Source organism: Scylla paramamosain, chromosome 33, assembly GCF_035594125.1.
Source record: "Scylla paramamosain isolate STU-SP2022 chromosome 33, ASM3559412v1, whole genome shotgun sequence".
NCBI classification, from domain to species: domain Eukaryota; kingdom Metazoa; phylum Arthropoda; class Malacostraca; order Decapoda; family Portunidae; genus Scylla; species Scylla paramamosain.
In genome coordinates, this window is record NC_087183.1 from 2,775,891 (window position 1) to 2,797,500 (window position 21,610).

The 21,610-nt window shown below is 38.9% G+C and overlaps 1 protein-coding gene across 2 annotated transcripts in view; it reads right to left on the reverse strand.

The window, feature by feature from the left end:
- Positions 1-5,079: 5,079 nt before the first annotated feature.
- Positions 5,080-21,610, reverse strand: part of LOC135089534 (uncharacterized) — a 177,131-nt gene continuing 160,600 nt past the window's right edge. The window contains exons 10-11 of one of the 2 annotated variants that reach the window (XR_010261528.1): positions 6,011-6,266; positions 5,083-5,895 (exon numbers count right to left, since the gene is read on the reverse strand). Coding sequence is in view for 1 of the 2 variants with exons in the window: in XM_063985190.1 (XP_063841260.1) it covers positions 6,246-6,266 (21 nt within the window). In the remaining variant the exon portion in view is untranslated. Of the gene's footprint in view, positions 6,267-21,610 lie in introns of both variants that reach the window. The other variant, XM_063985190.1, reaches the window with a different exon arrangement.

Consider the following 21,610-nt stretch of genomic DNA (forward strand, 5'->3'; position numbering starts at 1 on the left):
AAGAGAGAGAGAGAGAGAGAGAGAGAGAGAGAGAGAGAGAGAGAGAGAGAGAGAGAGAGAGAGAGAGAGAGAGAGAGAAGAATAGGAAAAGAGAGAGAGAGAGGAGAAAAGGAAAAGTGGGCAAGAGAGGAGGAGGAGGTGCCTGTTGTTTGATGAGTCTGCGCCACTAGCCGTTACATTAAAAGTTGCATATTTTCCACCCAGTCCTCTCCTCTATTTAATTTCAGCATTTTCCCCTTATCCCCTTTTGTTAACCCGCATAGTTAATAGCAGAAGAGTTGATCTTGATTTTTTTTTTATGTAGGAAGGACACTGGCCAAGGGCAACAAAAAATCCCCCCCCCAAAAAAAAGAAGCCCACTGAGATGCCAATCCCAGAACAGGGTCCAAAGCGGTAGTCAAAAATTGAAGGAAAATGTCTTGATACTTCCCTCTTGAAGGAATTAAGGTCATAGGAAGGTGGAAATACAAAAGCAGGAAAGGAGTTCCTAAGTGTATCAAAGAAAGGGATGAATGATTGAAAATAATAGTTAACTCTGGTATTAGAGAGGTGGACAGAATAGAGTGAGAGAAAGAAGAAAGCCTTATGAAACGAGGCAGCGGGAGGAGGGGAGGCATGCAGTTAGCAAGATCAGAAGAGCAGTTAGCATGAAAATAGCGGTAGAAGACAGTCAGAGGAGAGGAGTTGATAAGACGAAAAGCTTTTGATTCCACCATGTCTACAAGAGCGATATGAGTGGAACTCCCCCAGGCATGTGAAACATACTTCATACATGGATGGATAAGGCCCTTGTACAGAGTTAGCAGCTGGGGAGGGGGGTGAGAAAAACTAGTGGAGACGTATCAGAACGCCTAACTTCATAGAAGCTCTTCTAGCTAGAAATAAGATGTGAATTTTCCAGCCTAGATTATAAGTAAAGGACAGACCGAGAATGTTCAGTGTAGAAGAGAGGGACAGTTAAGTGTCATGAGCGTAGAAGTGGATAGGACAGGAAGTTTGGTTTAGAAGGTCATCGAACAATAAGAATAAGAATAAGAATAAGAATCGAAAAATAAGAATAAACAATAAGAAGAGAGTGGGTGACAAGACAAAACCCTGAGGAACACCACTGTTAATAGATTTAAGAGAAGAACAGTGACCATTTACCATAGCATCAATAGAACGGTCAGAAGGGAGGGTAGTTTGGAAATCAAAGCTTTATTCTAGACTCTATCAAAAGCTTTTGATATGTTCAAGGCAACAGCAAAAGTTTTAGCAAAGTTTCTAAAAGAGGATGGCCAAGACTCTGTAAGGAAAGCCAGATCACCAGTAGAGTGCCTCTGACGGAACCCATACTGATAGATGTTTAAGACTCTTCCTATTGAGAATAGATTAAAAAACTTTAGGTAGGTAGGAAATTAAAGCAATAGGACGGTAGTTTGAAATATTACAACGATCACCATTTTTAGTAACAGGCTGAACGTAGACAAATTTCCAGCAGGAAGAAAGGGTAGATGTTGACAAAGTTGAAAAAGTTTGACTAGGCAAGGTGTAAGCACGGAGGCACAGTTTCGGAGGACAATAGGAGGGACCCCATCAGGTCCATAAGCCTTCCGAGGGTTAAGGTCAGGGAGGGCATGAAAAACATCACTGCGAAGAATTTTAATTGGTGGAGGAGAGAGAGAGGAACAAGCCCTGAATCGTCCAAGGTACAGTTTTTAGTAAAGGTATGAGCGAAGAGTTCAGCTTTAGAGTTAGATGTGATGGCAGCCGTGCCATTTGGTTGAAATAAAGGAGACAAAGAAGAAGAAGCAAAGTTATTGGAGATATTATTGGCTAGATGCCAGAAGTCACGAGGGGAGTTAGATCTTGAAAGATTTTGACACTTTCTATAAATGAAGGAGTTTTTGGCTAGTTGCAGAACAAACTTGGCATAGTTCCGGGCATAAATATAAAGATATTTTGATGATGGAAGGCTTAAGTACCTTTGTGGGCCACCTCTCTCTCATGTATAGCACGAGAACAGACTGTGTTAAACCAAGGTTTGGAAGGTTTAGGTCGAGAAAAGAATGATGAATGTACGCCTCCATGCCGGATACTATCATCTCTGTTATGCGCTCGGCAAACAGAGACAGGTTTCTGACACGGAAGTAGTAGTCATTCCAAGGAAAATTTGGAAAATACCTCTTCAGGTCCTCCGAATTAGCAAAGGGAAAAGGCCAGAGGCACCTTTGCTTAGGGAGATCCTGAGGAGAAGCCCAATGGAGAAGAGAGGATGACACCATAACCAGGATTAGAGGTTAGGAAAAAGTCAAGAATGTTTGTCGTATCTCCAAGACAGTCAGGAATACGACTAGGGTATTGCACCAGTTGCTCTAGGTCGAGCAAGATAGCAAAGTTGAAGGCTAGTTCACCAGGATGGTCAGTGAAGGGAGAGGAAAGCCAAAGCCGGTGGTGAACATTAAAGTCTTCAAGAATGGAGATTTCTCCAAAAGGGAAGTGAGTTAGGATGTGCTCCACTTTTGGAAGTTAAGTAGTCAAAGAATTTCCTATAGTCAGAGGTGTTTGGTGAGAGGTATACAGCACAGATAAATTTAGTTTGAGAGTGACTCTGTAGTCGTAGCCAGATGGTGGAAAACTCGGAAGATTCAAGAGCGTGGACACGAGAGCACGTTGCGCACATAAACGCAGCATCCAGCTTTGGATTGAAAATGAGTCTAAAGTAGAATGGAACAGAAAAGGCGGTACTGTCAGTTGCCTCAGACACCTGTGTTTCAGTGAGGAAAAGAAGATGAGGTTTTAGTAGAGGAAAGGTGGTGTTCTACAGATTGATAACTAGATGTAAGACCGCGAATGTTGCAGAAGTTAATGAAGAAAAAGTTGAGGGGGGGGGTGTGAAGACACTTATGGTCGATATCAGAAGAGCAGTTCGATCTGGGGACATTTGTGGTCCCTCCCCAGATGGTTGGTGTAGCAGTCGCCATGATAATTTTGAATTTTAAGTTACAGGTGTGTGTGTAATTGGGTGATTGTACTTTTGTGTTAAGGAAGAGTTGTCCTTAGAGGGCAGGCTGTGACTGCCCCCTTGCGTTGTGAAACACAAAGGGAAATGTTCAGTGAGGTCATAGTTGGGTTTAATAAGTTCACAGCACCCCCTGATTCAGTGTTTTAGACCTTACTGGGAATAATTATCGTTTTCGGCATGTGTTTACTATCTCCTCCATCCGATGATCAATATTCACCTAACCCCCATAGCTTAGTCACGAGAATTTTCAGAAGTGAAGTTTTTTATTTAGACCTTACTAGGAATAATTATCGTTTCGGCAGGTGTTTACTACCTCCTCCATCCGACGATCAGTATTCACCTAGCCCCCATAGCTTAGTCACGAGAATTTTCAGAAGTGAAGTTTTTTATTCATGTTAACCCTCACTGAGTGAGCCACAGCAGCTAGCGGTGTATGTGTGTATGTCACCACTCTACCCCCTTTTTGTACCCACCTGGGTCCAGATCCACGAAACAGATTGCTGCTTAAAAACCTGCGATCAGCGCAAATAGCAACCTCCGGCGGCCAAATAGTATCCACAAACGCGTCAGAGGAGGCAAATTTGCCCTCACCGATCGGCGGGACATTGCCACAGTCGCCACAATATTTGTGTTGTTCCCGCTTCTCTAGTGGCTATTGTAATGGAAATCAATTTTGCACGGATGTACGATCGTGTCATGAGGATCACCTTGACCCTTTGGCACTGAGTGATAGTGAACTGCTATGTAAATACTGCTTCTCTCGGCATGAATTAGTGTCTTGTTTGAGGAGATCCAACTTCACTGCAGAGGACTCAGTGTGGCCATGCAGTTCTCACCCACACCCAAGTTTTGGTGGACCTGAGGCTATTTGCAAATGGCTCCTTCCAAAATGTCATTTGAGACTGATGCTGGATTGCTGGTAAGATACTTATATTTGTTATTATTGCATGCTTGATAATTATCTGGAGTCCTTTCTCGGCCTTATTAGTGGTCTATTTTCTTGCATTCTCTCACATATACTTTTAGATATACGTAAAATGTAAATATAAGGTCGGGAAGAAGTGTCCCTGCCCTGCAGGGCCTCCCACATTTAGATTAAGTAATGTTAACACAAGATTCTGCTTTGTTTCCTTTTTCTTTGGAAAATTAGAATCAAATTCAGTGCTATTTTTTATTTTTATTTATTATTTTTTTTATTTTTTTTTAGGTGCCTGACAGATTTTCAACCATGTGCTCGTGTTAAACATTAATAACGTTTTTTTGTATTGCATGTATACTGCATGCATATCTAGTGTAGGGATAGTATACATACTTGTTTGCTTGATGGTGAGAATTTAGGTTCATAACGCATAATAGTGCATAAATATTTGTGAGGCCTGTGTTATATAATAATAATACCATCCACTACCAGATCATCTATCACAGTGACAACATACATCTAACTCCTCATGTATACATTCATATTGGTTGTAATATTGTTTTCCTTTACATTGTTATATTACATATTATTAATTTGCTTCATATTTTCATCAGAAGTTAACTTTGGCACAATACCATTTCATGGGTGATAAGCACCCCTAAGCACCCTGCATTACTAAACCATAACCATTCTGAATTGGGATCATAATACTGCAGGCAATAGTGGGTACCCCCTTGACCCCTATTTCACCCCACAACCCCAAACCCTCAGCCCCTCACAAAAGTCTATAAAACCTATATTTATTTCCAGCTACCACTTGTTTGCCTCAGCATCCACGTGTGAATTTTTAGATTTACAGTGGATAATTCAACATATTTCAGATAGAAATTCTCCGCAGGAAATATTCCAAAATTTCTACCAGCAATAAAAGAAGAAAGACAGGTATCACTTGCATGTATCAGTAATCATGTACTGAGTGAAATAATGATTTTCCATGAATCAATGCAAATTAATTAGACAGATCAGTACAGCATTATATTTCATCTATAAATGAAATAGGTTGTTAGTATTAGGTATGAATGATACAAAAATTATAGAAAAGGTGCAGTGGATTTGCATTTATTAAATAAAGTAATTAAGAAGTTCCAAAACCTTTGGCAATACGTGAGAAAACATACACACACACACACAAACAAACACACACACACACACACACACACACACACACACACACACACACACACACACACACACACACACACACACACACACACACACACACACACACACACACACAGACACACACACACAGACACACACACATATCCACTAAGTGAGTATAGCTCAGGGCGTGTAAAGCTCAACTAGGTAAATAAACATATGTACAAAAATTCCCAACAGGTCACCACAAAAAAAAATTTCAACCTTACCTACACAGATGGCAGTTACTTTTTACTTTAAAGTAATACTAAGGCATTGTTGATATCACAGTTAACTTTCACTAACATGAATCACAGCACAAAGAAATGGCGAAATGCTTTGATATGATAAAGTATTAACAATAACAAGGTAAAGTAACAAAAAATAAATAGCAATATATATGCTTTTAAAATTTTCAGCAGTGTGTTAATGTTTGATGTTGGCCACAAAGCACTTAGTGGCATGAGCCATAAAGTGCCTGAATAAATCTAAACATTCTCTTTGTATTTGAGAAGATTGCTGCTGAGAGTACTAGCTCTTGTTGTGCCTGCTTCCATTTTTCGTTGTGTCTGCCACCAGCTCTCGTTGTGCCTGCCACCATCTCCCGTTGTGCCTGTCACCAGGCCTTGTGACTGCCACCATTTTCTGTTGTGTCTGCCACCAGCTCTCGTTGTGCCTGCCACTAGTTGCCATTGTGCCTTCGCTAGTCCATGCAGGAAGTCTCACGTTTCCTTCAGATCACTATAAATTGTTGCACTCGGTCAAGTTATAACTGCAAAAATTTAAGATGAAAACATGACTTTAATCAACGTATTTAAATAGCAAATTGATGGATTGTAATAAGAAGATACTATTAAAAAAATACAGCACATGGTAAGTGTACATACAGTGTTCACGGGTATATAGTGGAGAACAGAATTTAATTCATGTCAGCATGGAACAAATGGCACAGTTATTCGCCATTGGGAGACGTCATCTTGTATGATGGATCATTTGGGAAGTCAGATCTTCATCCACTGTCGGCAATGAGGGTAACTCCCATAGCAGTACTCTGCAGACCCAGCAACACCAGCAGGTGAGAATTTGATGACTCCATCACCACTACTGGTGGATGGCTGTGGTTCAGCAGAGGGCCAGACACTCCTGAAAAAAAAGCAAAGTTCTTAAATTATTACAGGGAGAGAATATATTTAGAGAGTATATTTTTAGAGAGAGAATGTTTTATTGACATTTATTTTTAATGAGCAGTCAACTTATTCATGCCTATTATATAGTTTTGCTGGTTTGTTATTAAAGTGTGCATGTATCTAAATTGGGAAGCTGAGCGATGGATCTGTTGCCCTGCAAATGAAGTTCCAAACCTGCGTGGTTATTAAAACTGTAATTATATATATATATATATATATATATATATATATATATATATATATATATATATATATATATATATATATATATATATATATATATATATATATATATATATATATATATATATATATATATATATATATATATATATATATGTATAATTACAGCTTTAATATCCATATATAGATTTAGGTTAACATAGAAGTTTCTAACTGGCTGATGATATATATATATATATATATATATATATATATATATATATATATATATATATATATATATATATATATATATATATATATATATATATATATGTCATCAGCCAGTTAGAAACTTCTATGTTAACCTAAATCTACCTGCTTTAATACTTGAATGTATTAGAGCTTATCTTGAATAGTTCTTAAGCATTACAGTGGTCACTGTCTCAGACCTGACTGCCCCAGGTATTGTACACAGTCCTATTTGTAATCCAGTACTTAGCAGGTTCTTGGTTATGGTTATCAACTAGCTTCAGGGTGCTCTTTTACCCACAATTATTAATCATGCACTCACATTTTGACACTAGGATTTATTTTTTATATATTCCTAATGTGATCACGCAGTTATTTCACTATGTTATTAACTACATGAAATATTGGTAAACTTTACTACAACACTACTATCACATTACACAACAGCAAACTTTTGTTATATAACTGGATGGGTTCTAAGCACTGCCAACACCAGCCTAACTTAACTCAACCTAGCTAACCTAAGCCTTTCTCAATTTAAAATAATCCCCATACCAAACCTATAAGTCACTAATGTCTTACAAAGGATGAGCAGAAAAAAAAAAAAATCGTTTACTCAAAGCAATGTCCAGAACATTAACTAAATTCCGAATGGAATTTGTTCAAGATGAAACAATAAACAAATATGTTACTGTGTGCCTGGAACCATAAGCCATAACTTCACTCTCCTGCCACATCCTCCTAAGATTTCTTATTTTTGTGGTGTGAGGTTTGTTGCCCACTGCACCCTGACTCTACACCTCCTCCACCAAGGTTAAGGTCTCGGTGTCGGTGAATCATTGTCTCCTTGATTTCTTATGGGGTTTCACTAGCCATGATGAAAGAACTGTGATGACAGTTGACTGTGGTGAGTGGTGGCGGTGGGCGCGTGACGCTGTATCATGGTTTGTAAACAATGTCAGCGATAACACAAAGCCTTCTCTTGTAACTGGCTTCCTTGCGTGTCACGTCGAGTCAGTGACGTATCAACCCCGGCAGCCAATGAACACTCTTAGGCTGTTTAGGAACCTCCAACCGCTGCAAGTCTTTGTGGATACCGTTCCTCGGAGGAACGGTATTCACAAAGACACGGTTGCTATAAGATTTGGAGGTTGCTGGGGACGTTGCTAATAGCACCCGCTACAACAACCTACTTGTAGATCTACTGGCCCCCATAGTAGCAGAGTGAGAGAGTGGCTTTCGTTCCCACAGTCATTCACAACCCACCCTTGAGACATAAGAACATAAGAACATAAGAAATAAGGGAAGCTGCAAGAAGCGACCAGGCTTACATGTGGCAGTCCCTGTATGAAACACACCTACCTATTTCCATCTGTTATCCCCATCCATAAACTTGTCCAATCTCCTCTTAAAGCTCTCTAGTGTCCTAGTACTAATTACATGACCAATGAGCCCGTTCCACTCATCTACCACTCTATTTGAGAACCAATTTTTTCCTATCTCCTTTCTAAACCTAAATTTTTCAAGCCTGAACCCGTTATTTCTTGTTCTACCCTGGTTGCTGATCCTAAGAATTTTGCTTACATCTCCCTTGTTATAACCCTTATACCACTTAAAGACTTTTATCAGGTCCCCTCTTAACCTACGTCTCTCTAGAGAATATAAATTTAATAGCTTCAACCTCGCCTCGTAAGGAATACTCCTCATCCCCTGTATCCTTTTAGTCATTCTCCTCTGTACTGATTCTAATAGACCTATGTCTTTCCTGTAATGTGGGGACCAGAACTGCACCGCGTAGTCTAGATGAGGTCTGCCCAGCGCCAAGTATAACTTTAATATTACTTCCGGCCTTCTACTTTTAACACTGCTAAAAATTAATCCTAGTACCCTATTTGCCTTGTTTCTGGCTTCTATGCATTGTTTCCCTAGACGGAGTTCAGAGCTAACTATAACTCCTAAATCTTTCTCGTATCCTGTACCTACCAGAGTTTGGTTGTTTACTGTGTACCTATTGTGTGGGTTTCCTCTACCTACGCTAAGTACTTTGCATTTATTGATATTAAATTGCATTTGCCATCTATCCGTCCATTCATTCATTTTATCTAAGTCTGCCTGCAAGGCGATGGCATCCGATTCTAATCTAATCAATCTACCTATCTTTGTGTCATCCGCAAATTTACTAACATCACTACTAATTCCACTATCCAAGTCATTGATATATATTAGAAATAACAATGGCCCTAATACTGATCACGGAATGGACAGAAGGCCGACGCACGGAGGAGACTGGGTGGGGGTTTTACAGGTAGACGGGTCTTTTATTCTAAGGAGATAATTGAGTAATCACGCAGTAAGACCCTCCAAATATGTGTAGCTTTAGGTGTCTCCCTCCAGCTGCCCATTAGTATACATAGCTGTAACCTACGTCAGAGATCAGATATTCGGGACGTGACTCCTCGGCTGAGTGTGTGTGTGTACACCGAGTTTTGTTCCAGTTCATGACCCTCCTGTTTAATTTTGTAGACAGTAGGTCTATGTGTGTGTTGCTGTGTCAAATGCTGCTGTTGCCCAGAAGGCAGAATAATGATAATATGCTGATGTGTAGTAGAATATTATCTTTCCTCGGGTCGTGTTGTTTCTGTGAAAGAGGACATGTCTCCTGGGAAGGTAAATACAATAGTGCACAGCAGGAGATAGTATTCTACGGAAGTAGGAGGAATTTGTCTTGTTGTTTGTAAGGGCGGTATTCCGTAGAACATTAATATCCTTATGTGTTTCTCGCTTATTGTAAATGTCCGCTCCCTAGAAAGTGACTGACGATTTTTACCCAGCTGTTGGAACTGGTAATTGTTGTATTACATTCCTTTGTCTGTGGGTGGGTAAAAACAGGCTGGCGATATTATATATATATATATATATATATATATATATATATATATATATATATATATATATATATATATATATATATATATATATATATATATATATATATATTCTTTTTTTATTATTTTTTTTTTTTTTTATGTAGGAAGGACACTGGCCAAGGGCAACAAAAATCCAATAAAAAAATGCCCACTGAAATGCCAGTCCCATAAAAGGGTCAAAGCAGTAGTCAAAAATTGATGAATAAGTGTCTTGAAACATCCCTCTTGAAGGAATTCAAGTCATAGGAAGGTGAAAATACAGAAGCAGGCAGGGAGTTCCAGAGTTTACCAGAGAAAGGGATGAATGATTGAGAATTCTGGTTAACTCTTGCGTTAGAGAGGTGGACAGAATAGGGGTGAGAGAAAGAAGAAAGTTTTGTGCAGTGAGGCCGCGGGAGGAGGGGAGGCATGCAGTTAGCAAGATCAGAAGAGCAGTTAACATGAAAATAGCGGTAGAAAACAACTAGAGATGCAACATTGCTGTGGTGAGAGAGAGGCTGAGGACAATCAGTTAGAGAAGAGGAGTTGATGAAACGAAAAGCTTTAGATTCCACCCTGTCTAGAAGAGCAGTATGAGTGGAACCCTCCCAGTCTTATCCATACATGGATGGATAAGACCCTTGTACAGAGTTAGCAGCTGGGGGGATGAAAAAAACTGGCGGAGACGTCTTAGAGCACCTAACTTCATACAAGCTGTTTTAGCTAGGTGTGAGATGTGAAGTTTCCAGTTCAGATTACAGTATAAATAAAGGACAGACCGAGGATGTTCAGTGTAGAAGAGGGGGACACTTGAGTGTCACTGAAGAAGAGGGGATAGTTGTATGGAAGGTTGTGTCGAGTTGATAGATGGAGGAATTGAGTTTTTGAGGCATTGAAAAATACCAAGTTTGCACTGCCCCAATCAGAAATTTTTGAAAGGTCAGAAGTCAAGCGTTCTGTGGCTTCCCTGCGTGAAATGTTTACCTCCTGAAGAGTTGGACGTCTATGAAAAGACCTGGAAAAGTGCAGGGTGGTATCATCAGCGTAGGAGTGGATAGGACAAGAAGTATGGTTTAGAAGATCATTATTGAATAATAAGAAGATAGTGGGTGACAGGACAGAACACTGAGGAACACCACTGTTAATAGATTTAGGAGAAGAACAGTGACCGTCTACCACAGCAGCAATGGAACGGTCAGAAAGGAAACTTGAGATGAAGTTACAGAGAGAAGGATAGAAACCGTAGGAGGTGGAAATCAAAGCTTTGTGCCAGACTGTATCAAAAGCTTTTGATATGTCCAATGCAACAGCAAAAGTTTCACCAAAATCTCTAAAAGAGGATGACCAAGACTCAGTAAGGAAAGCCAGATCACCAGTAGCGCGGCCTTGACGGAACCAGTACTGGCGATCAGATAGAAGGTTGTGAAGTGATAAATATTTAAGAATCTTCCTGTTGAGGATAGATTAAAAAACTTTAGATAGGCAGGAAATTAAAGCAATAGGACGGTAGTTTGAGGGATTAGAACGGTCACACTTTTTAGGAAGAGGTTGAATATAGGCAAACTTCCAGCAAGAAGGAATGGTAGATGTAGACTGACAAAGCTGAAAGAGTTTGACTAGGCAAGGTGCAAGCACGGAGGCACAGTTTCGGAGAACAATAGGAAGGACCCCATCTGGTCCATAAGCTTTCCGAGGGTTTAGGCCAGCAAGGGCATGAAAAACATCATTGCGAAGAATTTTAATATGTGGCATGAAGTAGTCAGAGGGTGGAGGATAGGGAGGAACAAGCCCAGAATCGTCCAAGGTAGCGTTTTTAGGAAAGGTTAGAGCAAAGAGTTCAGCTTTGGATATAGATGTGATAGCAGTGGTGCCATCTGGTTGAAATAAAGGAGGGAAAGGAGAAGAAGCAAAGTTATTGAAGATATTTTTGGATAGATGCCAGAAGTCACGAGGGTTTAGGCCAGCAAGAGCATGAAAAACATCATTGCGAAGAATTTTAATAGGTGGCATGAAGTAGTCAGAGGGTGGAGGAGAGGGAGGAACAAGCCCAGAATCGTCCAAGGTAGCGTTTTTAGCAAAGGTTAGAGCAAAGAGTTCAGCTTTGGATATAGATGTGATAGCAGTGGTGCCATCTGGTTGAAATAAAGGAGGGAAAGGAGAAGAAGCAAAGTTATTGAAGATATTTTTGGATAGATGCCAGAAGTCATGAGGGGAGTTAGATCTTGAAAGGTTTTGACACTTTCTGTTAATGAAGGAGTTTTTGGCTAGTTCGAGAACAGACTTGGCATGGTTCCGGGCAAAAATATAGAGTGCATGAGATTCTGATGACGGAAGGCTTAAGTACCTTTTGTGGGACACCTCTCTATCATGTATAGTACGAGAACAAACTGTGTTAAACCAAGGTTTACAAGGTTTAGGACGAGAAAAAGAGTGAGGAATATACGCCTCCATGCCAGACACTATCACCTTTGTTATGCGCTGAGCACACAAAGACAGGTCTCTGACACGGAAGCAGTAATAATTCCAAGGAAAATCAGCAAAATAACTCCTCAGGTCTCCCCAACTAGCTGAGGCAAAACGCCAGAGGCACCTTCGCTTAGGGGGATACTGAGGAGGGATTGGAGCGACAGGACAAGATACAGATATGAGATTGTGATCGGAGGAACCCAACAGAGAAGAAAGGGTGACAGCATAAGCAGAAGGATTAGAGGTCAGGAAAAGGTCAGGAATGTTGGGCGTATCTCGAAGACGGTCAGAAATACGAGTAGGGTGTTGCACCAATTGCTCTAGGTCGTGAAGGATAGCAAAGTTGAAGGCTAGTTCACCAGGATGGTCAGTGAAGGGAGAGGAAAGCCAAAGTTGGTGGTGAACATTGAAGTCTCCAAGAATGGAGATCTCTGCAAAAAGGAAGAGGGTCAGAATGTGCTCCACTTTGGAAGTTAAGTAGTCAAAGAATTTCTTATAGTGAGAGGAGTTAGGTGAGAGGTATACAGCACAGATAAATTTAGTTTAAGAGTGACTCTGTTGTCGTAGCCAGATGGTGGAAAACTCGGAAGATTCAAGAGCGTGTGCACGAGAGCAGGTTAAGTCATTGCGCACATAAACGCAGCATCCAGCTTTGGATCGAAAATGAGGATAGAGAAAGTAGGAGGGAACAGAAAAGGGGTTACTGTCAGTTGCCTTAGACACCTGAGTTTTAGTGAGGAAAACAAGATGAGGTTTCGAAGAGGAGATGTGGTATTCTACAGATTGAAAATTAAATCTTAGACCGCGAATGTTGCAGACGTTAATGAAGAAAAAGTTGATGGCTGTGTTAAGACGCTTAGGGTCGTCGACAGAAAGGCAGTCCGACATGGGGACATTTATGGTCCCCTCCACAGATGGGGACTCCGAGGCTGGTGTAGGAGTCGCCATGATGATTTTAAAATTTTTGAGTGAAGGGTGTGTGTGTTATTAGGTGCTTGTAGTTTTGAGTGAAGGAAGAGACTTGTCTTTAGAGGGCAGGCGGTGACTGCCCCCTTGTGTTGTGAGATACAAAGGGAAACGTTCAGTGAGGTCACGGCTGGGTTTAATGATAAGTTCACAGCACCCCCTAAATATATATATATATATATATATATATATATATATATATATATATATATATATATATATATATATATATATATATATATATATATATATATATATATATATATATATATATGCGAAAACTAATAGTGACAATTTCGAAATAGATTTTTTGTCTTCCGTGAAATTGTTCTAGTTCTTGAGTCCTGTTATTGTAAAGAATGACTTGCTGTGGCTTCCTCCCATGAGGTTCTTACCCACCTGTATCAGCAACAAAACTTCATTTAGTGCTATAGGCATATTTGCTTCGTTTATAATAAATCAATATACGTATAGAGAGGCAGTTGTTGCAGTATTGAACGCTGAGAAAGTAGAAAGGTATCTGAGGATTTCTCGTGGTGTCGCCTAATGGGTTACTTGACTAAACATATTTGGCGCCCTCTTTAGATGGGAATTTTGAATAAAAAATGTTGGTGCTAAGACTTTGTAAATGTTCAAAGGGAATGAAGGGCAATGTACAGTAAAGTAATTTATTGTGATTTAAAGCAATTTATTGCCATGCATGTAAGATGAGCATAATTTGATAAATAAGTCACAACATGGCTTGACGGAGGGGAAGTCTTGTTGTATGAACTTGTGTTTTTATAGTAAAGTTTACGAGCAGCAGATAATGGACATCCTATATGTGGATTTTAGTAAGGCATTCGACAACGTACCGCATCAAAAGCTAGTAAGGCATTCGACAAGGTGCCCCATGAAAGGCTCTTGAAGAAGGTTAGGGAGCATAGGATAGTTGGGAAGGTGTTAGACTGGACAAGGTTTTTGTTAGACGACAGATGAGTTGTAATAAATATGAGTGGGGTCAAGTGATTAGTGAGAGCCACAGGGATCAGTTTCAGGACCATTGTTTTATTTAATATATATTAATGACTTAGATAGTGGGATTAGTGGTGATGTTAGTAAATTTGCGGATGACATGAAGAGAGGTAAATTAGTTAGGTCAGCTTCGGATGTCATTGCCTTGCAGGTAGACTTGGATAAGATAAACGAATTGACAGACAGATGACAAATGCAGTTTATTATTAACAAACGCGGTGTAATCGTAGGTAGGAGAAACCCACACAGCAGGTACACAATAAATAACGAAGCTCTGCTAAGTTCTGGGAACGAAGAAGGTAAAGGAGTTATAGTTAGCCTTGATCTCCGTCTAAAAAGCATGAACTAAAGTAAATAGGGTATTAGGATTAATGTTTAGTAGTGTTAAAAGTAGAAGTTCCGAAGTAATATTAAAGTTATATTTGGCACTAGTCAGACCTCATCTAGACTATGCTGTGCAGTTATGGTCTCCATATTACAAGAAGGATATAGGTCTGTTAGAATCGGTAAAGGAGAACGACTAAAAGGATAAAAAGGACTAAAAGGAATGAGGAGATTTGAAAAATTTAGGTTTGAGAAAGAGATACGAAAGAATTGATCCTCAAACAGAGTGCTAGATGAATGGAACGGAGTCAGTAATCAGATTGTTAGTGCTAATTTTTTAAAACTCTAAAAGAAGATTAGATATATTCATAAATAGGGCAGAAAAGTGGAAATAGGTGTGTATGTTTCATACATGGACCGCCACGTGTAGGCCTGATATCTTCTTACAGCTTCCCTTATTTTCTTATGTTCCTATATCAGTAAAATAAATAAAAAAAAAATAATCCAATAGGCACAGCCCATAGAGCCGAAGCTCCCTAACGGACATATTAATTTCGAAATAGTTGCACGTAGCAGTTAATAGTACACTTATACAATATCACTACCCAAGTATACTCTTATAGAAATATATACAATAATATACAACTTTCTGATCAAATACATATATACTCAAATGCAGACTCCAAGTAAAATAATAAATAAATAAATAAGTAAATAAATAAATAAATAAGTAAATAAATAATAAATAAATAAAATTCGATGTAGTCATAGATCTTGAATAATTCAAGTGTTGTGTTATGCTCTTCTTGTATTATACATAACCATTAGACATAATGAAAGGGAAAGAACAAATTATGCTATTTATGAAGTGTTGTATGAAATGAAGGACATTCTTGTGCTATGTTAATTCTTCTTAAATTTCAATACCTGTGTCTCAGAGTTTTAAAGTTTTATATAATGACATACACACACACACACACACACACACACACACACACACACACACACACACAAAGGAAAAAAGCATAAGTGAACAAGATGAAGCTTGTAATTACAGAAGTCAGAAGTAGAATAAAATTTCCTTAAATGAAATATACATCTGATTATTTCCTTTTATGTTATTGAATTATTAGTTACACTTTTTTATTCTATTTAGGAGAGACACTGGCCAAGGGCAACAAAAATCCGACAAAAAAATATGCCCACCGAAATGCAAGTCCCATAAAAGGGTCCAAAGCGGTAGTCAAAAATTGAAGGATAAGTGTCTTGAAACCTCCCTCTTGAAGGAATTCAAGTCATAGGAAGGTGGAAATACAGAAGCAGGCAGGGAGTTCCAGAGTTTACCAGAGAAAGGGATGAATGATTGAGAATACTGGTTAACTCTTGCGTTAGAGAGGTGGACAGAATAGGGGTGAGAGAAAGAAGTGAGGCCGCGGGAGGTGGGGAGGCATGCAGTTAGCAAGATCAGAAGAGCAGTTAGCATGAAAATAGCGGTAGAAGACAGCTAGAGATGCAACACTGTGGCGATGAGAGAGAGGCTGAAGACAGTCAGTTAGAGCAGAGGAGTTGATAAGACAAAAAGCTTTTGATTCCACCCTGTCTAGAAAACCAATATGAGTGGAAACCCCCCAGACATGTGAAGCATACTTCATACATGGACGGATAAGGCCCTTGTACAGAGTTAGCAGCTGGAAGGTGAGAAAAACTGGCGGAGACGTCTCAGAACGCCTAACTTCATAGAAACTGTTTTAGCTAGAGATGAGATGTGAAGTTTCCAGTTCAGATTATAAGTAAAGGACAGATCGAGGATGTTCAGTGTAGAAGAGGGGGACAGTTGAGTGTCATTGAAGAAGAGGGGATGGTTGTCTGGAAGGTTGTGTCGAGTTGATAGGTGGAGGAATTGAGCTTTTGAGGCATTGAACAATACCAAGTTTGCTCTGCTCCAATCAGAAATTTTAGTCAAGCGTTCTGTGGTTTTCCTGCGTAAAATGGTTATTTCTTGAAGGGTTGGACGTCTATGAAAAGACGTGGAAAAGTGCAGGGTGGGAGTGGATAGGACAAGAAGTTTGGTTTAGAAGATAATTGATGAATAATAAGAAGGGAGTGGGTGACAGGACAGAACCCTGAAGAACACCACTATTAATATATTTAGGAGAAGAACAGTGACCGTCTACCACAGCAGCAATAGAACGGTCAGAAAGGAAACTTGAGATGGATGGATAGCCGTAGGAGGCTAGTTTGGAAATCAAAGCTTTGTGCCAGACTCTATCAAAAGGTTTTGATATGTCCAAGGCAACAGCAAAAGTTTCACCAAAATCTCTAAAAGAGGATGACCAAGATACCCATACTGGCGATCAGGTAGAAGGTTGTGAAGTGATAATACTAATAATTATGTATGTATTTTGTGCTATAAGGAAAGTAAACATTACTGATAGCACGCATGTCGATGCTCACGGATGACGTGTAAACCAGGTGTTGTGATGGCGGGTAGTGGTGTTCTCGAGTCAGTGGTTGGTTGGTGGGCGTCTTGGACGTTTCTTGACGTCCTGGTAGTGTCATGAGTTTGGGGGCTGTACAGGTGTATTCATCAAGGTATGCATAATGCTATTATCAATGCAAATTTGTTTATTAAGTTCAATGGTATCAATGTGAGAATTGTATACAGCTGGTTTATTCCCAGGGATCATTATGGTGCACGGTGTTGTCTTCTTGTACAATTTTGTATATGAGGGTATCGTATTTCAATGTTGTTTAATGGTGCTGACATGCAGCAAATATGAACCGGTTGCAAGAGGACTGTGCAGTATTTGTTCTTGGGATTCTGCTGGGTACCAGTGACGAGGCATTTTTGTGAGTGATCATTGTTATTGTGTTGTTATCAGTGATTATCATGTGATATGCTTATGTGTGCTACATGACGGAGGTCTAGGTGTTGTAATGGTCATAATCTTTACAATGAAATGTGATACATGTGTTGATTATGAAAGAACTAATCTGGTTATTTTAACTTTTTTTATTTGTGTTATACACGTATGTTTACTACAATATTATCTACAGGCCGAAATAAAGGTTATTACGCCAAGCTGGATATTGCTGGTACCAGAGCAACAGTTACTTCCAGTTTATTTATAAATGATGGTCATGTACATGCCCAGAAATTTATACAGTAATAAATATGCGGATAACAAAGATTGTGATAAATGCTGATTAAATAATATATTGTTAAATTATTTCAAACTATATTGTATGCCACAAACCTGAAATAATTTTGACCACGCTTCATTTATATGATAGTTCCAATTTAGATGATCATCAATATATATTTCCAGAGATTTTGTAAATAACATTTTTTGAAACACCGTACTTTCTAACATTAATGGTGTTATGTTTCAATTTATTAAATCTAATCCAGTGGTATACCAATATAAATTCTGAAATAAATCTGTATAGAGAGATTACATGTCCTTACCAGCTAATATCAGTGCTGTGTCATCCTCATATATTGTATTTTTTTTTTTTTATGTAGGAAGGATACTGGCCAAGGGCAACAAAAATCTAATAAAAAAAAATGCCCGCTGAAATGCCAGTCCCATAAAAGGGTCAAAGCAGTGGTAAAAAATTGGTGGATAAGTGTCTTGAAACCTCCCTCTTGAAGGAATTCAAGTCATAGGAAGGTGGAAATGCAGAAGCAGGCAGGGAGTTCCAGAGTTTACCAGAGAAAGGGATGAATGATTGAGAATACTGGTTAACTCTTGCGTTAGAGAGGTGGACAGAATAGGGATGAGAGAAAGAAGAAAGTCTTGTGCAGCGAGGCCGCGGAAGGAGGGGAGGCATGCAGTTAGCAAGATCAGAAGAGCAGTTAGCATGAAAATAGCGGTAAAAGACAGCTAGATATGCAACATTGCGGCGGTGAGAGAGAGGCTGAAGACAGTCAGTTAGAGGAGAGGAGTTGATGAGACGAAAAGCTTTTGATTTTACCCTGTCTAGAAGAGCAGTATGAGTGGAACCCCCCCAGACATGTGAAGCATACTCCATACATGGACGGATAAGGCCCTTGTACAGAGTTAGCAGTTGGGGGGGTAAGAAAAACTGGCGGAGACGTCTCAGAACACCTAACTTCATAGAAGCTGTTTTAGCTAGAGATGAGATGTGAAGTTTCCAGTTCAGATTATAAGTAAAGGACAGACCGAGGATGTTCAGTGTAGAAGAGGGGGACAGTTGAGTGTCATTGAAGAAGAGGGGATAGTTGTCTGGAAGGTTGTGTCGAGTTGATAGATGGAGGAATTGAGTTTTTGAGGCACTGAACAATACCAAGTTTGCTCTGCCCCAATCAGAAATTTTAGAAAGCTCAGAAGTCAGGCGTTCTGTGGCTTCCCTGCGTGATATGTTTACCTCCTGAAGGGTTGGACGTCTATGAAAAGACGTGGAAAAGTGCAGGGTGGTATCATCAGCGTAGGAGTGGATAGGACAAGAAGTTTGGTTTAGATCATTAATGAATAATAAGAAGAGAGTGAGTGACAGGACAGAACCCTGAGGAACACCACTGTTAATAGATTTAGGAGAAGAACAGTGACCGTCTACCACAGCAGCAATAGAACGGTCAGAAAGGAAACTTGAGATGAAATCTGAATTAAGGGCTTGCATATGTCACTGATATATATATATATATATATATATATATATATATATATATATATATATATATATATATATATATATATATATATATATATATATATATATATATATATATATATATATATATATATATATTTATAAGGAATAAAATGAGTCCTAAAACTGATCCTGACAGAACAACTGTAGATATAGCCTTGAGACAAGAATAACTACAAAGAATTACAAAGTACGGTTTGTGATCTATTACTAAAATAACTTGAAAATATTTCTAGAGAAGGACCTCTGATTCCAATATTTTATTTTTTTTTTAAGGATAGTGTGATGTAATATATCAAAAGCTTTATATAAATCCACGAATATTGTTATCCAGTAATCCATACACACTTCAGAAAAATTGTAAAATTACCGACTTAGTTGAATGATTCGCTCGAAACCCATGTTAATATAGAGTTAGCAATTTCTTTTTTTTTTCAATATAGTGATAAACGATATGCTACGATTTTTTCTAATAGTCTATTAAATGCTGGTAAGATATATATGAACCGATAGTTACTGATATCTGCTTATCTCCAGATTTATCAAGAGGAATTACTTTAGCTACTTTTAGTTTATCTAGAACTATTCATGATATGTAAGTAGATTAAGAATATTAGAGTAAGAATTATTTGTAGGTTTGAGTTGTACATTTGTAGTTCGTTTTCTTTTTGTATGCGTCCAGCGAAAACTGAATGATAACAGGAATCCGAATGCTTTATAAGAGGTTTAATATTTTTATACTTTGTATAATGCCACGATAGGATTCCATACCATATATTGTAAGTTTTGTTAGGGATAGCTTCTAGAATATCCAGGTGAAGTTGAGACGTTCAAGACAAGTTTACCGTTTTCAGTCAATAAATATTATATCTTGTGATGGGCGACTGTGATGGGCGACTGCGGCGACCAGTGTGTTTTCGTCTGCCGTATTTTTCTCCCTAATTTGCTGTTCCCAAGCCTTGGAGGTTACCCTGAGTATACTACAATCATCTGTGAACAACTCAGCAGGATGGAGAAGCAGTGCATGGTCCTGGTGTGGGCCGCCCTGGTATTGTTTTGTGTGTTTCCTGAGGTGGAGGGTGTTCCTGGCCCCGGCCACAGCCGTTCCCCGGATGTAAACAAGCAATGCAGTGCTACCAACAGGCTTCACTACCATAGAGACGAACTTCTATAGCTTTCTAGTGACATGGGCTGGTGTACTTTACCCTTTGATATACCAGATGATATCAAGAGACGTAACAGGAAGCGTGGCAGGCGAGGAGGAGTGCGTATGAGGTGCAGAAGGCGAGGTGCCCGAGTTCCTGTACCGACTATAGTTTGTGGTAACGTACGAAGCCTTAGAAACAAAATAGACGAACTCTGTGCACTTTGCAGATGGAGCTACGAATACCGTGAATCATCATTGATATGTTTAACCGAGACATGGCTACAACAAGATAAAGACCCGGACTCTGCATTTATTATAGATGGTTTTACCTTGAATCGTGGTGATAGGACGAAAGACTCTGGGAAGACAGCTGGCGGCGGAGTTTGTGTGTATGTGAACAGCAGGTGGTGTACAGATGTCACGGTCTATGATCAGCATTGTGATGAAAATGTCGAATACTTGACTCTTTCGCTCAGACCCTTTTACCTACCTCGCGAATTTACGAAGATATTTGTCACAACTGTATATATTCCACCAAGTGCTGATGTGAAGGCTGCTGAAAACTGTTTAAATAATGCTGTTTGTAACATGGAAAATGATAATCCAGATGCTGTGAAAATCATTACATGCGATTTTAATGACTGTCAATATAAGAAATGTGTTCCTAATTATCAACAATTTATTACTTTCTCTACAAGAAATAATAGAATGCTAGACTTATTTTTCGGTAATATCAGAAATAGTTATTTAGCTAGAAAACTGAAACCATTAGGTATTTCCGATCACGACATGTGTCTTCTCACTCCCGTTTATAAACAAAAACTGAAACAAAGCAAACCAACAGAAAAACTAATACAAACCTGGAACAGTGATGTGACTGATACCCTTGTGGGTTGTATGGAATGTACAGATTTTGATGTTTTATTTGATGAAAATGCCTCTATTGATAATAATGTTGATGTGCTAAACTCGTACCTGAATTTTTGTATTGATATTATTGTACCAAAGAAAACCGTTAAGTGCTTCCCAAATAACAAACCGTGGATGACGAAAGAATTAAAGAACTTATTGAATAAGAAAAGACGTATTCGTACTGATTACAATGTATCTGAACTGAAAAGCGTCCAAAAAGAAATCGATCAAACAATTAATATATGTAAAAATAGATACAAAGACAAGGTGGAAAAGTTGTTTAAAAGTGATACAAAATCAGCTTGGCATGGTATTAAGAAATTGACCAGTATGGATAAATCGGTTCACTGTGTAGTGAAAAATGTGACAGATTTCTGTAATGACCTTAATGAGTTTTATGCTAGGTTTGATAATCAAGACTTCTCTGCTGAACGTTCTCATTTAAGGGACTTTAACCGTGCCATGAATGACTCACGC